Here is a 19,306-nt window from a genome sequence, read left to right as displayed (position 1 = left end):
CTTATGAATGCCGCCATTATTTACATGTGAATGCTGACATGGTCTGTGTAAAGGAGCCGACCCAGACTGAATTTGAGTATTTCTGTTAGACTACCACTTCCCCGTCCGAACATCGACAACAGACACCACCGCTGACCATACAAGACTAGACGACACCAGTCTGTCTGAACATGGAACTCTTTATTTGAAACTCGAACTGGCTTTCCCCCTCCCTGCATAATGACACAGGGCGGGGCAATCTACACTTAGCAACAAGAGACACACAGGTATTCAAACTTCACATCAGCAGACAGTCCCATCAGGAGGGAAGGCTGCTGGAGACACCCCCCACTAAGCTAATACACATAAACACATACATACCATAATAGTTTGCTCCCAAGCAAGACACACATTAGAAAAATGGGATGCAACCTCATGGCATTAAATAATCAACAACCCCCCATCCCAATATTAGGACAGATCACCCTGTACCCCTAACAGGCACAGGGTGACTTACACATAATAGGGATATGGGGAGCAGAGACAGGGGTCTCCCCACCTCTCTAAAGTGAGCTGGGTTCCATGGGCCCCCCACCCAAAGTGACTCCCGTCACAGTCTGCACACGTGAGTCACCTGTACATGGCAATAGGACAGAGCTGGGCAGTATAAGTGACAGCACTTCACACTGGGACAAAGACTTCCAGGGACAAGGGAATGTAAACCAGTACAGTTGGCAAGTATGGGACAACTACTTTGGGCCCCACAACAATGACTGGGCCCAGGGTGTTTATTTGCAGCAGGGACTGGAGCATTGATTAGAATAGAAGGAAAAATGGATGGGGCTAAATACCATCTAATTCTTGAGGAAAATCTGCTGCCCTCTGCCAGAAAGTTTTCAATGGGAAAAAGTTTACCTTCCAACATGACAATGACCCAAAGCACACAGCAAAAATTACCACACAATGGTTGAAGGAGAAAAAAATGAATGTCCTTCCATGTGTGAGCCCAGACTTAAACCCCATTGAAAATCTGTGGAATGATTTGCAGACTGCAGTCCACAAACGGTCACCAACAAATTTAACTGAACTTGAGCAGTTCTGTGAAGAAGAGTGGGCAAATACTGCAAAGTCTAGATGTGCAAAGTTCGTAGAGACATATCCCAACGTACTACAGGCTGGAATTAAAGCAAAAGAAGGTTCAACAAAACACTGACACGAGGGGGTGATCCTTTTTCCAACTCAGTCATTCTGTTTTTGAATTTCTTTTTCTGACATGTTGGTGTTATATTTTTCACTTGGATGTTAAGTATTCAAAATAAATACAACTTGATAAAACAAAAACTGTGCCAGTCTTCATTTCAGGCTGCAAAGCAACATAATGTGATTATTTTAAAGGGGGGTGATTCTTTTCTATACCTACTGTAAATCTGCTACATTCCCCTCCCCCAGACTGACACTGCTGCTGTCCTATGATGCCCCCTGTGCTCATTCATTCAGAGTGGAGGCACTCTAAGGCTCCTTTCACATGGCGTTCCAATCTGGTCGCCAGTGTATTTTTTGGGCGGACCTGATTGGACCCTCCATTCTCCTCTATGGAGCTGACTTGTTTACACCCACCTACCTCCAATCTGATCTGATCTGTCAAAAACAAATGGAAGGGGATCTGTTCCCCTCTGTCTGGGCGGATCAGAGGGCATTCAGATGTAAATGGATAGCGGGTCTGTTTACATCTGACTGCCCAAACAGCAAAGCAGGCTGTTCCTGTGTACTCTGCATAAGTGGAGCGGCCACAAACCAGTGATCCGCTCACTCCACTTTGCTCAGCAAGTTTCCCCCTTGAGCAAGACTAAGAAAAAAAAACTAATGCAGCCACCACAACTAATAATTGGTAAAGCTGCAATATATTACATTTTAGGTGTTGGATTTAATACCGCTTAGTTTTAGTGCATTAATAGGCAACACTTTTTTTAGTTTTCAATAGAGCAGAAAAGGGATAAAACCACTGTCATTTTTCATATGACAAAGAAAATGTCGAGGTCATCTAAAAACAAATCCAATTTCTGCTTCCTGGGACTCAATGTCAGTCTACTAAAAGGTATCATGACCTGCAAAACATTACACAAGATCAATAAGTCTATAATTTTCCATAGATTGAAGAAAAAAAAATGTAATGGCATCTACAGGGTCGAAGTGCTTTACAAACAAATGCCACTTGTGCTAAAATACTAACATGTACACCTGCTATATGGCTTGATAAATATATATCGCTGTCAGCAGCTGTAGTGCAGCGTACTGTTCGGTATGCTCCTGGTTTAAAATTTAAAGGGTGATCATGCATCTTTTAACTTGCCAGTCATGATTTATCTAAAGTCACTTGCTGGCTTCCGCAAACATAAATCGTAATGACACTTGGTTGTGGATGGCTTCCACATAATGTAAATATATTCTGAGCTCCACTTTTTCTGACAGCTCCCACTTGCTTGAACGTATTCTCCCAGCACATTCCTTTTTAGATATCACATGTTTTAATGAGATTGCAGGGAGAAGGAGGGGGTCTATCCCAGCACTCTAGGGTATTAAATATGATCTACAATGTCTAACTGCACTTCCACTAATGCCGGATTATTGATATGATGAGGCCAGGTACCCTTTATCTGTGTTCTAGAGGGCTCTACAAGAGTTAAGTGGGTGTCCCTCTCTCCCTCTCTGTCTCTCATTCAAACCCTTATCCATCTGCAGATCTGCCAACAACTAACTCTTTAGTGAGCAGGAGAGCAGTCTAGCCACAAACTAGCAGGGGATACTGAGCCTGAGTTACACCACAAGGGAATCTCAGAAAGCCATTCATAGCACAATAGAAAAGAAAAAGCTTCATATCTGGAAAGAGACATCTGAAGGAGTCTTCGAGCTTGTCACCATGAAAAACTTCAATCAGCCTTGGAGGGTGTTTCTCCTAGAAGGATAAGCAGCTCTCAGTTTCTGTAAACTCACTGGATCCTAAGAGGTAGACATCAAGGATGGGAAGTGAGTATATTTTCTTTTATATATGCAAAGTGATATAAGTTTGCAACGGAACCTGTCTTGTCCACTTTATGCCCTTTGTACTTTAAATGGATAGATGGCGTCAAAAAGTGTCAAAAAGAAAAAAAAATGCCCTCCTGGCCATTTTTACTCAATGGCTAACAACTCTAAGAACTGAATGTATGCTCTGCAGCCAAGAGATGGAAGTTGATGGGTTTTAAAGCACAATGTAACAGCTCTACTCTTCTAGCTGCTAATTTTATTTGACTTGTTTGACACTTAAACAGTAGCTGTAGTAATAATGTTGATAGTAGTAATGATTATTATAAATGCCAATGTTCTATTATTCTCATTCTAATTAGCTCTGCAGCCGTAGGATAATTAGTAGGAGTAGCAACTGTATTATGCATTCATTTTTATACTTATTCTTCTTGAACTAAAAACATAAGTCTCATCGTCTTGTCATTTTACTTTCACATTATAATACTTTATCGGGGAGGTAAGACCTCATGTGGCCCCAGAATGGGCACAGGTATAAGATCTGTCCAGCAATAATAGTGAATAATGCATCATGGCTCTGCCAGATTATACAGAGAATTAAAGGATGAGGGCTACCATTGTGGTGAATATTTTGCCTTCAGTGCTGTTGATCCTGCTTACGTATTGTTCATGAATGCTGGATACAATGTGCTGGTAAACTGGACTGCAGATTCTGTTCAACAGCAAAGGATTATTATAAAAAACCTTAGTGCAGAATTTCAAGTAATGTACAACACACATGAATACTTTGCCTATTTTTACAATAAAAAGTAGAATTCTAAAGTTAAAGCAGTATTAAACCTAAAACAAAAGAAAGTACTACATTGCGGCTCACCATTTATTAAATGTAAGCGCTGCGTAAATTGACAGCGCTATATAAGTACCTGAAATAAATAAATAAATAAATTAGATGTGGTGGCTGCATTTGTTTTCTTTTTTTTAGGCTTTTTTCCTTCTGTTTTCACCTAGTGTTCTAGCCAGTAACATACATTCTGTATTAGAGTGCCCCTGCTCTGGATGAAGACGTACAAGGCACTTTTGGACAGCAGCATTGTTAATCTGGGGGCTCCATGTACACGAGTCTACCCTTACTGCTAACCGAGGGAAGACGCAAAACGCGGCAACCGTGGTACTGCGATTTTGCTACGGTGTTCCCGTGTTTGCGTTTTCCTGCGGTCGATGGTCAAAACATTCCTATCCTGAACACAAGTATTCCGCATTCAGGAGAGGAAGGTTTAACCTCGGTTAAACGTGGCAGCTCCTAAACTCTGCTAAAAGTCTATGTGTACATGGACACATAGGCTTTTATGGAGTTGAGTTTAGGAGCGTAGGCAAAAAAATGCCAACAGCTCCTAAACTCGAGTTTAGGAGCTGCTCATATACATGAAGCCTTAGATGCACTAGCGGATTTAGATACACTAACAATTTGAAGCTGATCTCCAGCTAATAAAAAGTACTACATTGCAGCTTACCATTCATTAGATGTGGTGGCTGCATTTGATTTCTTTTTTTTTTTAGGCTAGTTTAAGTTCTGTTTTCATCTAGTGATCTGGCCAGTAACATACCTTCTGTATTAGAGTGCCCCTGCTCTGGATGGAGAAGCACAAGGTACCTTTAGACAGCTTCATTGTTAATCTTGATGAGGGGAGTGTTAGAATCCATGTGCACGAGCCTAAACTGACTGCCGGCCACGAGAAAATGCAGAACACGGCAACAGCAGTACCACAATTTTGCCACGGTGTTCCCACGTTTTGCGTTTTCCCGCAGTCTGCGGTCAAAACATTCCTATCCTGAACATGATTCTTCCACGTTCAGAAGTGGGAGGTTTAACCTCACCTGAAAGCGGCAGAGCCTAAACTCTGCTAAAAGCCTATGTGTACATGGACACATAGGCTTTTATGTACATGGACACATAGGCTTTTATGTACATGGACGCATAGGCTTTTATGTACATGGACGCATAGGCTTTTATGTACATGGACGCATAGGCTTTTATGTACATGGACGCATAGGCTTTTATGTACATGGACGCATAGGCTTTTATGTACATGGACGCATAGGCTTTTATGTACATGGACGCATAGGCTTTTATGTACATGGACGCATAGGCTTTTATGTACATGGACGCATAGGCTTTTATGTACATGGACGCATAGGCTTTTATGTACATGGAAGCATAGGCTTTTATGTACATGGACGCATAGGCTTTTTGTACATGGACGCATAGGCTTTTATGTACATGGACGCATAGGCTTTTATGTACATGGACGCATAGGCTTTTATGTACATGGACGCATAGGCTTTATGTACATGGACGCATAGGCTTTTATGTACATGGACGCATAGGCTTTTATGTACATGGACGCATAGGCTTTTATGTACATGGACGCATAGCCTTTTATGTACATGGACGCATAGGCTTTTATGTACATGGACGCATAGGCTTTTATGTACATGGACGCATAGGCTTTTATGTACATGGACGCATAGGCTTTTATGTACATGAACGCATAGGCTTTTATGTACATGGACGCATAGGCTTTTATGTACATGGACGCATAGGCTTTTATGTACATGGACGCATAGGCTTTTATGTACATGGACGCATAGGCTTTTTGTACATGGACGCATAGGCTTTTATGTACATGGACGCATAGGCTTTTATGTACATGGACGCATAGGCTTTTATGTACATGGACGCATAGGCTTTATGTACATGGACGCATAGGCTTTTATGTACATGGACGCATAGGCTTTTATGTACATGGACGCATAGGCTTTTATGTACATGGACGCATAGCCTTTTATGTACATGGACGCATAGGCTTTTATGTACATGGACGCATAGCCTTTTATGTACATGGACGCATAGGATTTTATGTACATGGACGCATAGGCTTTTATGTACATGGACATATAGGCTTTTATGTACATGGACACATACGCTTTTTATGTACATGGACACATAGGCTTTTATGGAGTTGAGTTTAGGAGTTTTGGCAAAAAAAATGCCAAAAGCTCCTAAATTCGAGCTTAGGAGCTCCTAGTGTACATGAAGCCTTAGATGCGCTAGCAGATTTAGATACACTCACAATTTGAAGCTGAACTCCAGCTAATACTTTATAAGCATTTACAGTAAACAGTTTTTCTCCTTTTGGGATAAAGGTTTTACATAAATAAAAAAGGTAATCATTGTAAGCACCCCTGTCAGTGGTAATTGGTTTGTTTCAGCCCTCTATATTTTACATCTGTAGGACCGCTTGTTCTGTTTAAAAACCACAGACTTACTAAACTTAACTAATACTTAATAAATAATGTTTTGCCTTTGGGTTTAATACTGCTTTATAAAATGTCAGTTTTGCAAAACTTATGTGTTATCTTAAAGTGGTTGTAAACCTCAGACATGAAATATGAACAAAGCATATCTCTCTATAGTGTGTACTTGTCTCCACCCAGAGCACTAAGTGTAATTTATGTCTGCTGCCTCATTCCTTTGCTATCAGCATAAATCACTTCTGACAAGTTTTCCTGACACCAAGAGAAAATGGTGACAGGGGAGGTTCCTGTGAGCTGTGTGGAGGGGTGTGTGTCTCTTCCCTTCAATCAGCTCTCAGAGCTCTTCCTACTGATGTATCTTCAGCTCTCTGCCTCCTTCTTTTTAGAGCTGAGAGATCCTATGTAAATTTTGCACTTTGAAGTCGATATAGATATATAACTTATTTAGGAGGAGGATTTGTTTCATCTCTGTGTATCACCTGAGGGGACTCACTTCATTGGGTATAATTAAGGGTTTACAACTATTTTAAGGCTCCGTGCACATTAACGTTTTTTGAAAGCTCAAAAAATGCTAGATGAAAAAGCTGGATGAAAAATGCTGATAATAGCGCTTTTGTGTCGGCTTGTAGTAGTGTTTTAGTAGCATTTAGAAGTGTTTAGGAGCATTAGTGTTTTATTAGCATTTTTACAGTACATGTAGGAAAAAAAAGTGTTTTAGTAGAATTTAGGAACATTCAATGTATTTTTTTGCTGGAAAAATACTCCCAAAATCTCTACAAAAACAATTTTTTTTTCTGATTCTAAATGCTGAAGCTTGTAAAACGCAACTAGCCTAAAGTAGTGTGCATGGACACATAGGATCAGGGTTGCTGTTAGAAACAACGGGGCCCCATACAGCCAAACTGACAGCCCCCCCCCCTGAAAAAAAACCCAGCTTACTATACTGCAGTTATAAATGAACAAAGCGTAATTGGTACTGATCGCTCACTGTGTTCATTCAGGAAAGGAAGGGGCTGGTAAATGGGACATATTTACTGGAACCTTCCCCCACTCTCCACCCTGAAGGATCCTATTGTCCTAGTGCCTGCAGCTGCCGGTGGAAAGGAAAGGAGGGAAGCTGGCAGCACTGTGAGGTGGGGGCACACAGGGGAACAGTTCCAGTAATCGTTCTGATCAACCTTCCTGCATACATCTGATTCACCCAGCTGCCTGGGCCCCCCTGCTGGCCTGGGCCCCTACAGGAGGACTGGTGGTACCCCCTTATTCACAGCCATGCATAGGATAACACTATTTAGCTTCTAGGAGCAGAAAAAATGCTGATAACAGCCTCTAGGAGCTTAAAAAACCTCTAGTGTGCCTGAAGCCTAAATGCACATAAGACCATATTTGTGCTGGCCAGCCTGATCTCAGCTCATGATTTTCTGTACAGATATGATATGATTAGTGGTTGATGTGATCAAAATACTCATGTTATGACAGGAAAGCATGGCTAATCATACTGAAAATAAAAGCATGATTATTAATTAAAGCTGAACATCAGGCAAGCATCTAAGTGCAAAGATTATATATATATATATATATATATATATATATATATATATATTGTTTTACCTGCCAAATAAGTTATATTTCTATACATCTATTGCTGAGATTTACATATACTTCTTGCACAGCACAGGCAGGTGAGTGACCCCAGTAGTTAAAGAGGAACTTCACGCATTCCCAGTCAATTAATCCAGTATACTGTATACCAGCTTGCCTTCAGTGATCTACTATCCAGTGAAAACATACTCAAAAGTACAGGGAATCCTGTGTTGTCCATTTGACCCCCACTACTCTACTGTTGCACATCCCATTCCACACCGCCATCTTTGTTTACTAGTCATCAGGGAGATGGCGGTCTTACAGCCAGCCCCCAGATGAATAATGATTGGGGAAGTCTTCTGACACCTCCCAGGTGTTGTACCTATCACAGGAGGCAGCAGGAGAAAGCTTTACGGCATACTTGCCTAGGCGAGATCAGTGGTGGGGGACAGGATACGGGTTAAAAAATAAACAGGTGCACTTTCTGTGTTGGTGGGAGGATTGAGATGGTAGAAAAGTATATTTTATAGTAAAGGTATACAGTGGTTTCCTCCTCTACCCTCGGCCTGCTGTCTCTACAGTGAAAGAGCAGCAGCAGACTGATGAGCTCATCCCTCTACTCCCTCTGCTTTTTACTCCTATCTGAATATTCCTTGCCAATGCATTTGCATGCAAATACCTGATTGGCTCCTAGTATGCTCCTCCCTCTTCCAGTCTGATTGCCATATATGGAATTGTAAGAGGTTGATACCAAGTTGAATTCAGGTGCTTCCATTTACAGAACAAAATACAACAATGAATAATGAACAAAAAAACTGCATTCATTTCTGTCTTATTATTATTAAAATTAGTCTGATTTTTAGGTGATTTTTTTTATACGGCAGCAAATATGGCCATGGAAAACAGGCACTTATAACTAACAGGGCTGTTGTTCATCAGAAAGTGGTTAGGGATGTATGCTTACCGCCTTAAAACATATTCATGTGCATTTGGATGGTCAATGCTGAAATCTGCGCAGGCTTTGATGTACATAGTATGGATCAGTGCAGTGAGGACAATCTGCACCAAGGGGGTCCTGTGCTTGCTGGGATGTACTGGAGCATTAACGTGTGTTGTATGTGCATTAGATCCTATGTAACCACCAGGGGTGGACTGACAACTCATGGGGCCCCCGGGCAACAGGGGATCATGGGGCCCCTATGTCCTTGCCCAAACTCAAAAAAGCCTATGAAAAAGGTACCAGGGGCATCTCATGGGGCCCCCTACTGACCCCGGGCCCTCGGGCAGTGCCCGAGTTTCCAAATGGTGAGTCCACCCCTGGTAACCACAGAGTTCTACATAAGAGCTGGAAAGATTTTTCTACAATAGGTTAAAGGTAGATGTCCTGTTAGGTGAGCTATGACTCAACAAGTTGAGCTTCATATTTTCAGATTAAAGCAGTATTAAACACAAAAGCAATCATTTATTGTATTGCAGCTTACCAATTCTTAGCTGTGATGGCTGTATTCATTTTTTTAGGCCTTATTTCTTCAAATTTCATCCGGTGATCCAGCCAGTAAGTTTGTTGTTTTCCCAAGCCCAAGCTCTTCAGCAGAATGTATCAATTTACATGGATGACACAAACCACCTAACACTGGTAGGGGTGTTTAAAATGATTAGCTTTTATTAATTCAAGCAATACCTTTATCCCCAAAAACAAAAACAATTTGTTGTAACTAATTATAACGTGTGAGCTGGAGTTTGGTTTCAATTTGTTAGTGTATTTAAATCTGCTAATACATTTACCCCCTCCCCCCCGACCGACAATACTGCTGCCTGCTGTGTCTCATCCCAGAGTTGTGTCTCACTAATACAAGAGGTGTGTTACTGGCCAGGTCTCCAGGTGAAAACAGAGGGGAAAAGGTCAAAGAAAAGAAAACTAACGCAGCCACCACATCTAATGATTGGTAAGCTGCAATACATTAAATTTTTGGTTTGGGATTTAATACCATTTTAAAGAGAAATAGTGGAATTTGGGTTTATCCAAGAATCTGAATATTATACAGCTTTAACCCTTTCGCTGCCAGGTCTGTATGCTGTACCCTGGACCCTTGATGTCTCATTAAATAGAACCTGTCATCAAAAAATCATCAGATGGGGACTTTTTGTCCCCATGTGATGAAAAAAAAAGTTACGTAAACATTTTTTTTTAAATTGAAAAAAAATTAAAGCTACACCCATGCACATAAAATCCCCCAGCCCCCAAAAGTTTTTAAGGCCTCTCCCCCACCTCCACATATACGCACGTATGAATGTGTCGGGGGCACCTATGCATGAAACATCAGATATGTTGAACACTGCTGTGCATGCCAGAGTGAGAGCAATATTTCTAGTACCAGACTTCCTCCATAACGCCAGACCGATGACCTATAGGAGGCTTTAAAAGTGTCAAAAATATAGGGTACTGAAGTTTGTAGACATTTCACTGGCGTATACAAATTTAAGGTTTGACATGTTGGGGATCTATTTACTCATTACAACCCCATCTTTTATATTTTACCAAAAAATGTATTGATTTACTGTGTTTGTGTGCCCTAAAATAATTTTAATGAATTTTTTTTACAGAAATGTGATGTTTCCTAGACCTTTTGTGGCAATATTGCATGACATAAAAATTTTCAACTATCACAATTGTATTCTCTAGGGTGTCTGCTTTCAGAAATTATATAATGTGTTGGGGATTTATTCAATATTCAGGCCTAAAATGATTTTTTAATCACGTGGGCAAAAAATTCAAAAACAGCTCTTAGCAACAAAAAGACTAATCACCAAAGTAGAACTAAAGTCAAAACTTTCTTTTTCATTTAGGATAGCGTAAGGTAGAGTTACAACCCATCATTTTTTTTTTGTGTCCCATTGGGGAGATTTCCTTTTACTTCCTGTCCCATAGCTAAACCAAGAATTGAGAGGTAAGAATCACTTGTTGTCACCAGGGTCACCAGAAATAGTGTCCCCATGGAAATATTTCTCCTCCATTACTGTTTTGGTGACAGCTCAAAATTTGGGATTTACTTTCACTCTTGGTGATAACTGTCTACAGGAAAAATAGAGATGGTGAATCTCCCCAACAGGGACACTGACAACAATAAAACATGATAGGTGTTTTAATCCTTCTCTACTCCATACATTGTACATTTAGTTATACTTTAAATATAATTCATTGCTCATTATTGCTTAATTATAAATGTATCGTCCCCCTAGGTTTTGATTAGAGTGTTTGAGACAGACACTTTTCTACAATGTCATTGTGTCCCCAAATGACAAAAATTGTAATGGATCGAAATTTCTTCTTCGCATGGCATTCTTTTCTGACATGATTTTTTAGTCTGATTTTTTCTGAATGGACCCCGATTCACCAATGCTGCAGTGCACCACAACCACTGTTGTGCATTGCATTGCCTAAAATGGTGCATGTCCACTTTCTTGGCCTGCAATAATGCAATGCACATGTAACACTCTCCTAGTTAGCTAGGAGGAGCTAAAATCCTGATTGTTAGAGAGGAGGGCTGAGTAACAGTCTGGGTGCAATAGTCAGGTGGTCAAATTGTGGTCAGGTCTGAAAGGCTCTACAGATCAGCCCCTCTGGAATTTCCCCCTGCTCTAGACCTTTGGAGGAAGGTCTAGAGGCAGTGGGTGGATCTGAGGAGTGGCTGGTTTGTACTCTTGAGGGATCCTGGCCAATTCCCAACGGGAGGCTTGGCAAGGGCCTAGGACAACCCTTCAAAATAAGTGAGCCTGTTCAGCAAGAGGAGAGAGTTCAGGTGGAAGACAGAGAGGAAGATGTGAGGCTGAAGGCAGGAGCGTGGGAGGGGGCCCAGATGGAGAGAAGGGCGCAACTACAGGCAGTGGAGCTGGAAAGGAAGAAAGCTCAGAGCTTCAATGGCCCCCAGAGTGAGGACCACTTGTACAGCAGGGAGTGGCCCATCTAGGAGGCCTGGTAGCAGCCTCCAACCCATTAGTGGTACAGGAGAGGATCTGAGTGATTACCCTTATACCCCCTGGGTGAATAAGGGAAGGAGCACTCTGGTGGGAAACCAGAATAGCCACCTATCTGGGGCTGTCCATTTCTTAAAGCAACAGGCACCAGATCCCCTGCTCAGGGATATCTCCAGATTTCTGGGTGAAGGAAGAAGAGTTCATCTAGGGGGGTACTATTTTAACCGCTAGCCTACAGGGCACTTATACCCCCTTCCTGCCCAGGCCAATTTCCAGCTTTCAGCGCTGTCACACTTTGAATGACAATTGCGCGGTCATGCAACACTGTACCCATATGAAATTTTTATCATTTTTTTTGAGACAGATAGAGCTTTCTTTTGGTGGTATTTAATCACCTTTGGGATTTTTATTTTTTCTTAAACAAACCAAAAACCACTGAAAATTTTGAAAAAAAAAGTTTTTTTCTTAGTTTTTGTTATACTGTTTTGTAATTAAGTGATTTTTCTCCTTCACTGAGGTGCGCTAATGAGGTTGCAGTGATGGGCACTGACAGGCTGCACTGATGGACACTGATAGCTGGCACTGATGGGCACTGATGAGGAGGCACTGGTAGGTTGCACTGATGGGCATTGACAGGCATCACTGATGGGCACTGAAAGGCAGCACTGATACATGGCACTGATAGGCGGCACTGATAGGTGGCACTGATAGGCAACACTGACTGGCACTGATAGGTGGCACTGACTGGCACTGTTAGGCATCACTGACTGGCACTGTTAGGCGGCACTGACTGGCACTGATAGGTGGCACGGACTGGCACTGATAGGTGGCACTGATGTGCACTGATAGGCGACACTGACTGGCACTGATAGGTGGCACTGATTGGCAGCACTGATAGGTGGCACTGATTGGCATTGATAGATGGCACTGACTGGCACTGATGGGTGACATTGAAAGGCAGCACAGATGGGCACTGATATGTGGCATTGATATGCACTAGTATGCACTGATATGTGGCATTGATGTGGCACTGATGGGCACTGGCACGTGGCACTGACTGCTGGCACTGATGGACACTGACAGGTGGCACTTCTGGGGCCATACTGATCATCAGGGCACACTGATCATCAGTGCCCTGATGATTAGTGTACATGTCCCCTCCGCGGAAAGCCGATTACTGGCTCTCCTCTCCTCTCGAGCTGTCAGCGTGACAGCGCGAGAGGAGAGAAATGCCGATAACCGGCAGTTCCGTGTTTACATGTGATCAGCTGTGATTGGACACAGCTGATCACATGACCGAGCCGACATCTTCATCTCTTTCCGTGATCCACTGTGTCCCTCGCACCGGCGATCGCCGAGCTGCGCGCTCCCTGAGCCGCGCATGCGCGATGAGAATGGAAGGACGTCATATGACGTCCTATCAGAACGAGAGAACCACCTTGCGCCCGTCATTGTACTATATGGCGGGCGGAAGGTGTTTAAACAGAATGGGTTGGTTTACAAGGTGAGGGTTTACATATACTTTACTCATCCACAAGGCAGCTTAAGCAGGTGCCTAGGGCCTGGTGAATGTCCAATGGGCCCAGCTGAAACTTTTATGCTCCTGTAATAAACCATGGAGATAGCACGACTGTTCAAGGCTGTGGGCCTGCTTGACCCTTCACAAGGGAGAATGCACTTGTTGGCAGTTGGCGTCAGATGGGGAAAGGTTAGAAATGACAATTCTTATGGTTGGCCACTCTGGTCTTGTTCATCAGTAATAATCAATGTCAATTAAAGGTATGGGGTGGGGGCCAAAACTGTTATCTTGCCTAGGGCACAATAGGGTGCCTCAATCTATCTCTGAGGACAATGTGCTGTCTGTTTGCACTCCACTGAACACATAAAAGGACAGGCAGAATAGAAAATATAGTGGAAAGGTTGTTATCCAGTTGGAGAGGAGGGACTTTATGTCATTGACAAAAAGAAGACCACTTTTTATGCAGTACAGTCTTTGCAGTACTGATAGCACAAAGCCAAGAATATGTCTTATTAGTGTAACGCATGCCATAGATGATTTTCTTTCCTGTTGATAAAGGAATCCCTCCCCTAAAGCTACTATGTTCTCCCAGCTGAGAGGGTGGGTGTCGGGAGCCACCCCTGCCAAAAGAACACAATGATCATTGCTAGCGGCTATAGCTGCTGGCAATAATTGCATGCTGGAAATCTGACATGCTGGTTGTACCCAAGTCAATTGACTTGGGTACAGTCAGCCTGTCCATAGATGGATCGAATCTCAGCAAGTCCCTGCTGAACCGACCGAGATTCGAAACCATGAATGGCCATATGATGAATGTGCTGGTTGTACCCAAGTCATTTGATGGATTGACTTGGGTACAGGGGCGGACTGACAACTAATGGGGCCCACCGGGCAATAGGGGATCATGGGGCTCCTGTGTCCTCGCCCACACTCAAACCACACCCAAAAAAAGCCTATGAAAGGTACCAGGGGCATCTCATGGGGCCCCCTACTGACCCCGGGCCCTCGGGCAGTGCCCGAGTTCCCAAATGGTCAGTCCGCCCCTGCTTGGGTACAATCAGCCTGCCCATAGATGGATCGAATCTCAGCAAGTCCCTGCTGGACTGACCGAGATTCGAACCATGAATGACCGTATGATGAATGTGACCATAATAGAGTTCAAGGAGCAGTGTGAGATGTTCAGGGTACAGTATGAACTATACTGGGTATAATAAGTTCCCATGTGATCAGTATTGGGTGTACTGGAGTTCAGAATGAGGTGTACTGTCAGGAGGTCTTATTTTCATTTTGTAAGATAAATCATTGTGTAATATGTATGATTTCTATATGCTGCATGATCATTTTAAGAAACATTCCCCCTAATAAAGCAGATATTACCCTGCCATGTTATCCTGTACCCCCCAAACCCCCCTCAGTAATTTTTTTTAGAACCACTATTATTAATATTATACAGTATTTATATAGCGCCGAAGGGTTTGCTCAGCGCTGTACATTAGCGAGGGGGACAGAACATGAGACAATACAGTACAATATAATACACGAGGGGTTCGAGGGCCCTGCTCTTTCGAGCTTACAATCTAGGAGAGAGGGGATAGTGGTACAGGAGGAGGTGGCTGTGGGGGATGGAGTGGTAGGAGGAGTGGAGGAGATCGGTTGTTAGGTGAGGGTGGGGTAGGCTTCCCAGAAGAGATGGGTTTTCAGGGTGCGCCTGAAGGTGAGGAGGGTAGGTGACAGTCTTATGGATTGGGGTAGGGAGTTCCAGAGGATGGGGGAAGTCCTGGAGAAGTCCTGCAGTCGGGCGTGGGAGGAGGAGACCAGGGAGCTGGAGAGTAGGAGTTCCTGTGAGGAGCAAAGGGTACGGGTAGGATGGTATTTGGGTATCAGGTCAGTTAGGTAGTTTGGGGCAGCGTTCTTCCAGCAGTATTCTTGCAGGACCGGTGATGTCACTAGGACCTCCTCTTCTTTCTCTGCTGGAAGCAGGGGGGCTGGCATTCTTCCAGGACTGAGTAGCACTCACATAATGACATGAAAGCACCGCTCATTCCTGGAATACTGAGCCCCACTTTAATATCTTAACTCCATAACTATATGTTTGAAAGCTAACAAGTTTATTTTAAGCTGAAGGTTGCGTAAAACATTATTAACACAATAATAATCTTAATGTATGAAAGAGGCATATAGTGTGCATTTGCCATATGACTGATTTTTAACTTAAGACTTTTCAGCTTATTAAAATCTAAAGAGCTTTATTAAATTTAGAGCCTTTCATATGTATAAGTCTAGATTTTAATAAGCTTGAAAAACATAATTTAATATTTTGGGTTCAGAAAATAGTTGATAAAGATGCCTTTCATTAGCTGTATTGTTACTAGATCTTTATTATTGTTACAGTGGAGCTTAACTGTATCTGAGCACAAGAAACCAAAAATGCTTTTAAGTCGTTTTAATATTTAAAGCAAACTCACCCATCCATCTGTGTCTCCATGCTTTATTTTGTTAAAAAAATAAATTTGAAAACCTTCCTTTCACTAGCCTTTCTAGCTGCAGTTATCTTGAGTAAGGGGCAGATGATTCATGTAGCATTTACTTCTTGGAATCCACCTGCCATTAGCGCAGGCATGCAAGCAGGAGCGTGTGCTTAGCTGTGAATGCCCCTCCTCTCTCCATATGAAAGAAAAAAAAAAATGCCCATGAAGACTCATGGGATGTATGACATAATTTTGGCCTTGGCCGGAAACCAGGAAGCGACTGAAGAAATTAAAACAAAAAGTTTAAAACAAGTAAATATAATATACCTTCATATCTATTTACTAATACTAAGAGCATAAGGATGAAAAATAGTAAATTTTGATTGAGAGAATTAAGTTTTCACTTTAAGTGTACAATGCGTGAAAACGTCAGCCTAAACTTTTTTCTAGTTTTGTATAGAGTGGGGCAGGATAAGAGCCTCTGCAATGTTTATTGGTTCTGCATACCTCTTGGATAGATCTGCTTTGTCAATTTTTCATGATGCCGATTGTCACTGTGACAGAAAGTAGGGGGGATATCCAACATGTTATTATAGTTGTCACCAGAACAGAGGGTGAAGGGAAATCTTCCAGTGATGACAAATGTCTTTAAGGGGAATTTCTCTCACTTCTTGTGTCTATGGGGAAAGACGTTTAGGTGATTTTCACTAATAGGTACACAGCGGTGAAAAAAAAATACAGTATATTATGGTTTAGCTTAACCACTTCAAAACCAAGCACTTATACCCCCTTCCTGCCCAGGCCAATTTTCAGCTTTCAGCACTGTCGCACTTTAAATGACAATTGTGCTGTCATGCAACACTGTACTCATGAAATTTTAATCATTTTTTTCACACAAATAGAGCTGTCTTTTGGTGGCATTTAAACACCACTGAGTTTTTTATTTTTTGCTAAATAAAGCAAAAAACACCTGAAACTTTTGCAAAGAAAACGCACTTTTCTTCATTTCTGTTATACAATTTTGCAAATAAATAACATTTCTTCATAGATTTAGGTCAAAGTGTATTCTGCTACATTTCTTTGGTGAAAATAATAATAATAATTGAATTTCTATTTTTTTCAAATATATCTATTTTTTTCATTTTTTATACATTTTTTTTCTTTTTTTTCTATTTTATTTTTAAGCACACTGTGACCAGAGCAAATACAATGTTACCATAGTAACATTGAACTACTCTGGGCAAGTGAGCAGGATTTTTTTTTTACACATTGTGATTGCTAATATCATTGATATTTGCAATCATTGTTACTGAATGAAACTGATTCATTCAGTCTTTTGTAGTGATTAGCTGTGATTGGGGAAAGCTCATCACATGATACAGATGGGCTGTGATTGGCCCTGTCTGTCCCATGTGACTGCCTTGACCAATCACAGCTAATGACACAATTGTATACAATGAGTGGCAAGACAGGAAGCCATTCATTGTATACAATTGACATGTGATCTGCTGTGATTGGTCACAGCAGTCATATGACACTGGCAACAGGCCGGTGTAGTGATATGTCATCGACTGTGTCCCGTGTTGAGCCGCTCATTTTGACAGGACGTCATATGACGCCCAGTCACAATGGCGAGTGTCCCTCCCGGCTGTCAATCTGCTATAGGTCGAGTGGGAAGGTGTTAACATTGTGGGTAGGCTGGGGGAATGTCAAGTGTTGCCCCATGCATGGAACTGCTGAGAAGTACACCACTGAGAAGTACAACAAAGGGAAGCACTTGCTTTATAGCTACAGTATACAGGCCCTCCTACATAACAAACTTTTTGCTTTGCATAGTATTGCTATCATTTTCCTAATATGCCTAGTAAACTCCTTCATTCTCTAATAATCCCATAATAAACTGCCTCTAACTCCTACATTTGCTTTAAAGCCCAACCATTGAATTAATGGCCAACTATTCCAGCATTAGTTCTAATTTATAGAAGTTGAGTTTTGGTTGATGCAGAAGACTTTGTCAAACATGTCATTCCATTCGCCATTAAATCCATCATGCAATTTGCAAACTAAATCTTAGCATAAATACAAGATTATTCCTTCACCCTAATGAACTGTGTGCTGTATTTGTCATAAGGCATCTAGTAAATACTTAGCAGTGACGGTCTGATTACTGATACATTTTTCTAGATGTGTAAGAATGCTTTCAGACATCTTATGGCATAATATAAGAGGTGTGATTCTTAGCTGACATGGCTTAGTTAAAATTACTTTCTTTATTCAAACACAGGAAATTGTTTTAGCTCATGTTCATAAAATGAACGATAATTTCTTATTAACAAAACAACAGCTACAACTACTAAATGCACATTTTAAAGTGATTCTAAAAGGCCTATTTTTTTTTTTTAAGAAAAAATAACAAACATATCTATACTTACCTGCTGTGTGCAGTGGTTTTGCACAGAGAAGCATGGATCCTCCTCTTCTCGGGTCCCCCGCTGGCACTCCTAGCCCCTCCCTCCTGTTGGGTGCTCCCAGAGCATGCAGCTTGCTATGGGGGCACCCGCTACTCCATGTGTCCATTCACACATGGAGCTGCTGCTTGGCCCCTCCTGCTCTCTCTTCTCATTGGCTCCCTGGCTGTGATTGACAGCAGTGGGAGCCAATGGCTCCCGCTTCTGTCTCAGCCAATGAGGAGTGGGAGTCCCGGGCTAGCCAAGACTCCAGTGCACATCGCTGGATCGAGAGGGGACTTAGGTGGGTATTAGTGGGGCTGGGGGGATGCTGCACACAGAAGATGCTTGTACCTTCATGCATAGAATGAGCCTTTACAACCACTTTACGCTTGCTTCCCAAACTTTCCACTTCCTTAGTGAAAAAAAAAACACCCTGAAGAAAAAATTTAAAGAAATTGGAAGCCGTTCTCCTCATCCCCCCCTCAAGATCCCATGAACTATTAACAATACCCCTCCAGCCTCTCTCCTCCCCCAACCACTCTCATGCCAGACAGATGTGGACCCCTCTTCTAGAGTCCCACTTACTTACCGAATCATTCTTTTTTGTTTGTGTGTGCAGCCAGTGGGGGTCTATGCTCAGAATGTGGACAGAAAATGCCCTAAATAGTAGGCTCAAGCTGCCATTCTGTAATTTCATATATAGGAAAATGCTCTATGGCAGTGGTCTCCCAATTGTGGCCCATGGGTAGAATGTGGCCCTTTGCCTACCTTTATCTGGTTCTTGAGGCACTGTAACTTCCACTAACACCAATGATCAGGCACTTTTCCTCACACTAATACCACTATTTCTTCTGTGAACACCAATGATGGGGCATAATTTCTCCCAATAATACCAATGATGGGGCAGTTGTCCTCCTTCTACTGACCACAGGTGCTGTGTAATTTTTACTCCCACTGAAGACCAAGCCTGAGAAAAGGGTCTACTGCAATTGATG

General features: G+C 42.2%; 1 protein-coding gene across 1 annotated transcript in view; it reads left to right on the top strand.

Moving 5' to 3' along the window:
* The first annotated feature begins 2,626 nt into the window (after nt 1–2,626).
* Nucleotides 2,627–19,306, top strand: part of LOC149462312 (protein NDNF-like) — a 52,574-nt gene continuing 35,894 nt past the window's right edge. Inside the window, exon 1 of the mRNA XM_089677110.1 lies at nt 2,627–3,003. Coding sequence (XP_089533236.1) covers nt 2,997–3,003 — 7 coding nt within the window. The 5' untranslated portion in view covers nt 2,627–2,996. The remainder of the gene's footprint in view (nt 3,004–19,306) is intronic.

Source organism: Staurois parvus, unplaced genomic scaffold, assembly GCF_062004578.1.
Source record: "Staurois parvus isolate SC_StPar_1 unplaced genomic scaffold, SC_StPar_1.0 ptg000177l, whole genome shotgun sequence".
NCBI lineage: Eukaryota > Metazoa > Chordata > Amphibia > Anura > Ranidae > Staurois > Staurois parvus.
This window is presented reverse-complemented; position numbering and strand designations above follow the sequence as displayed.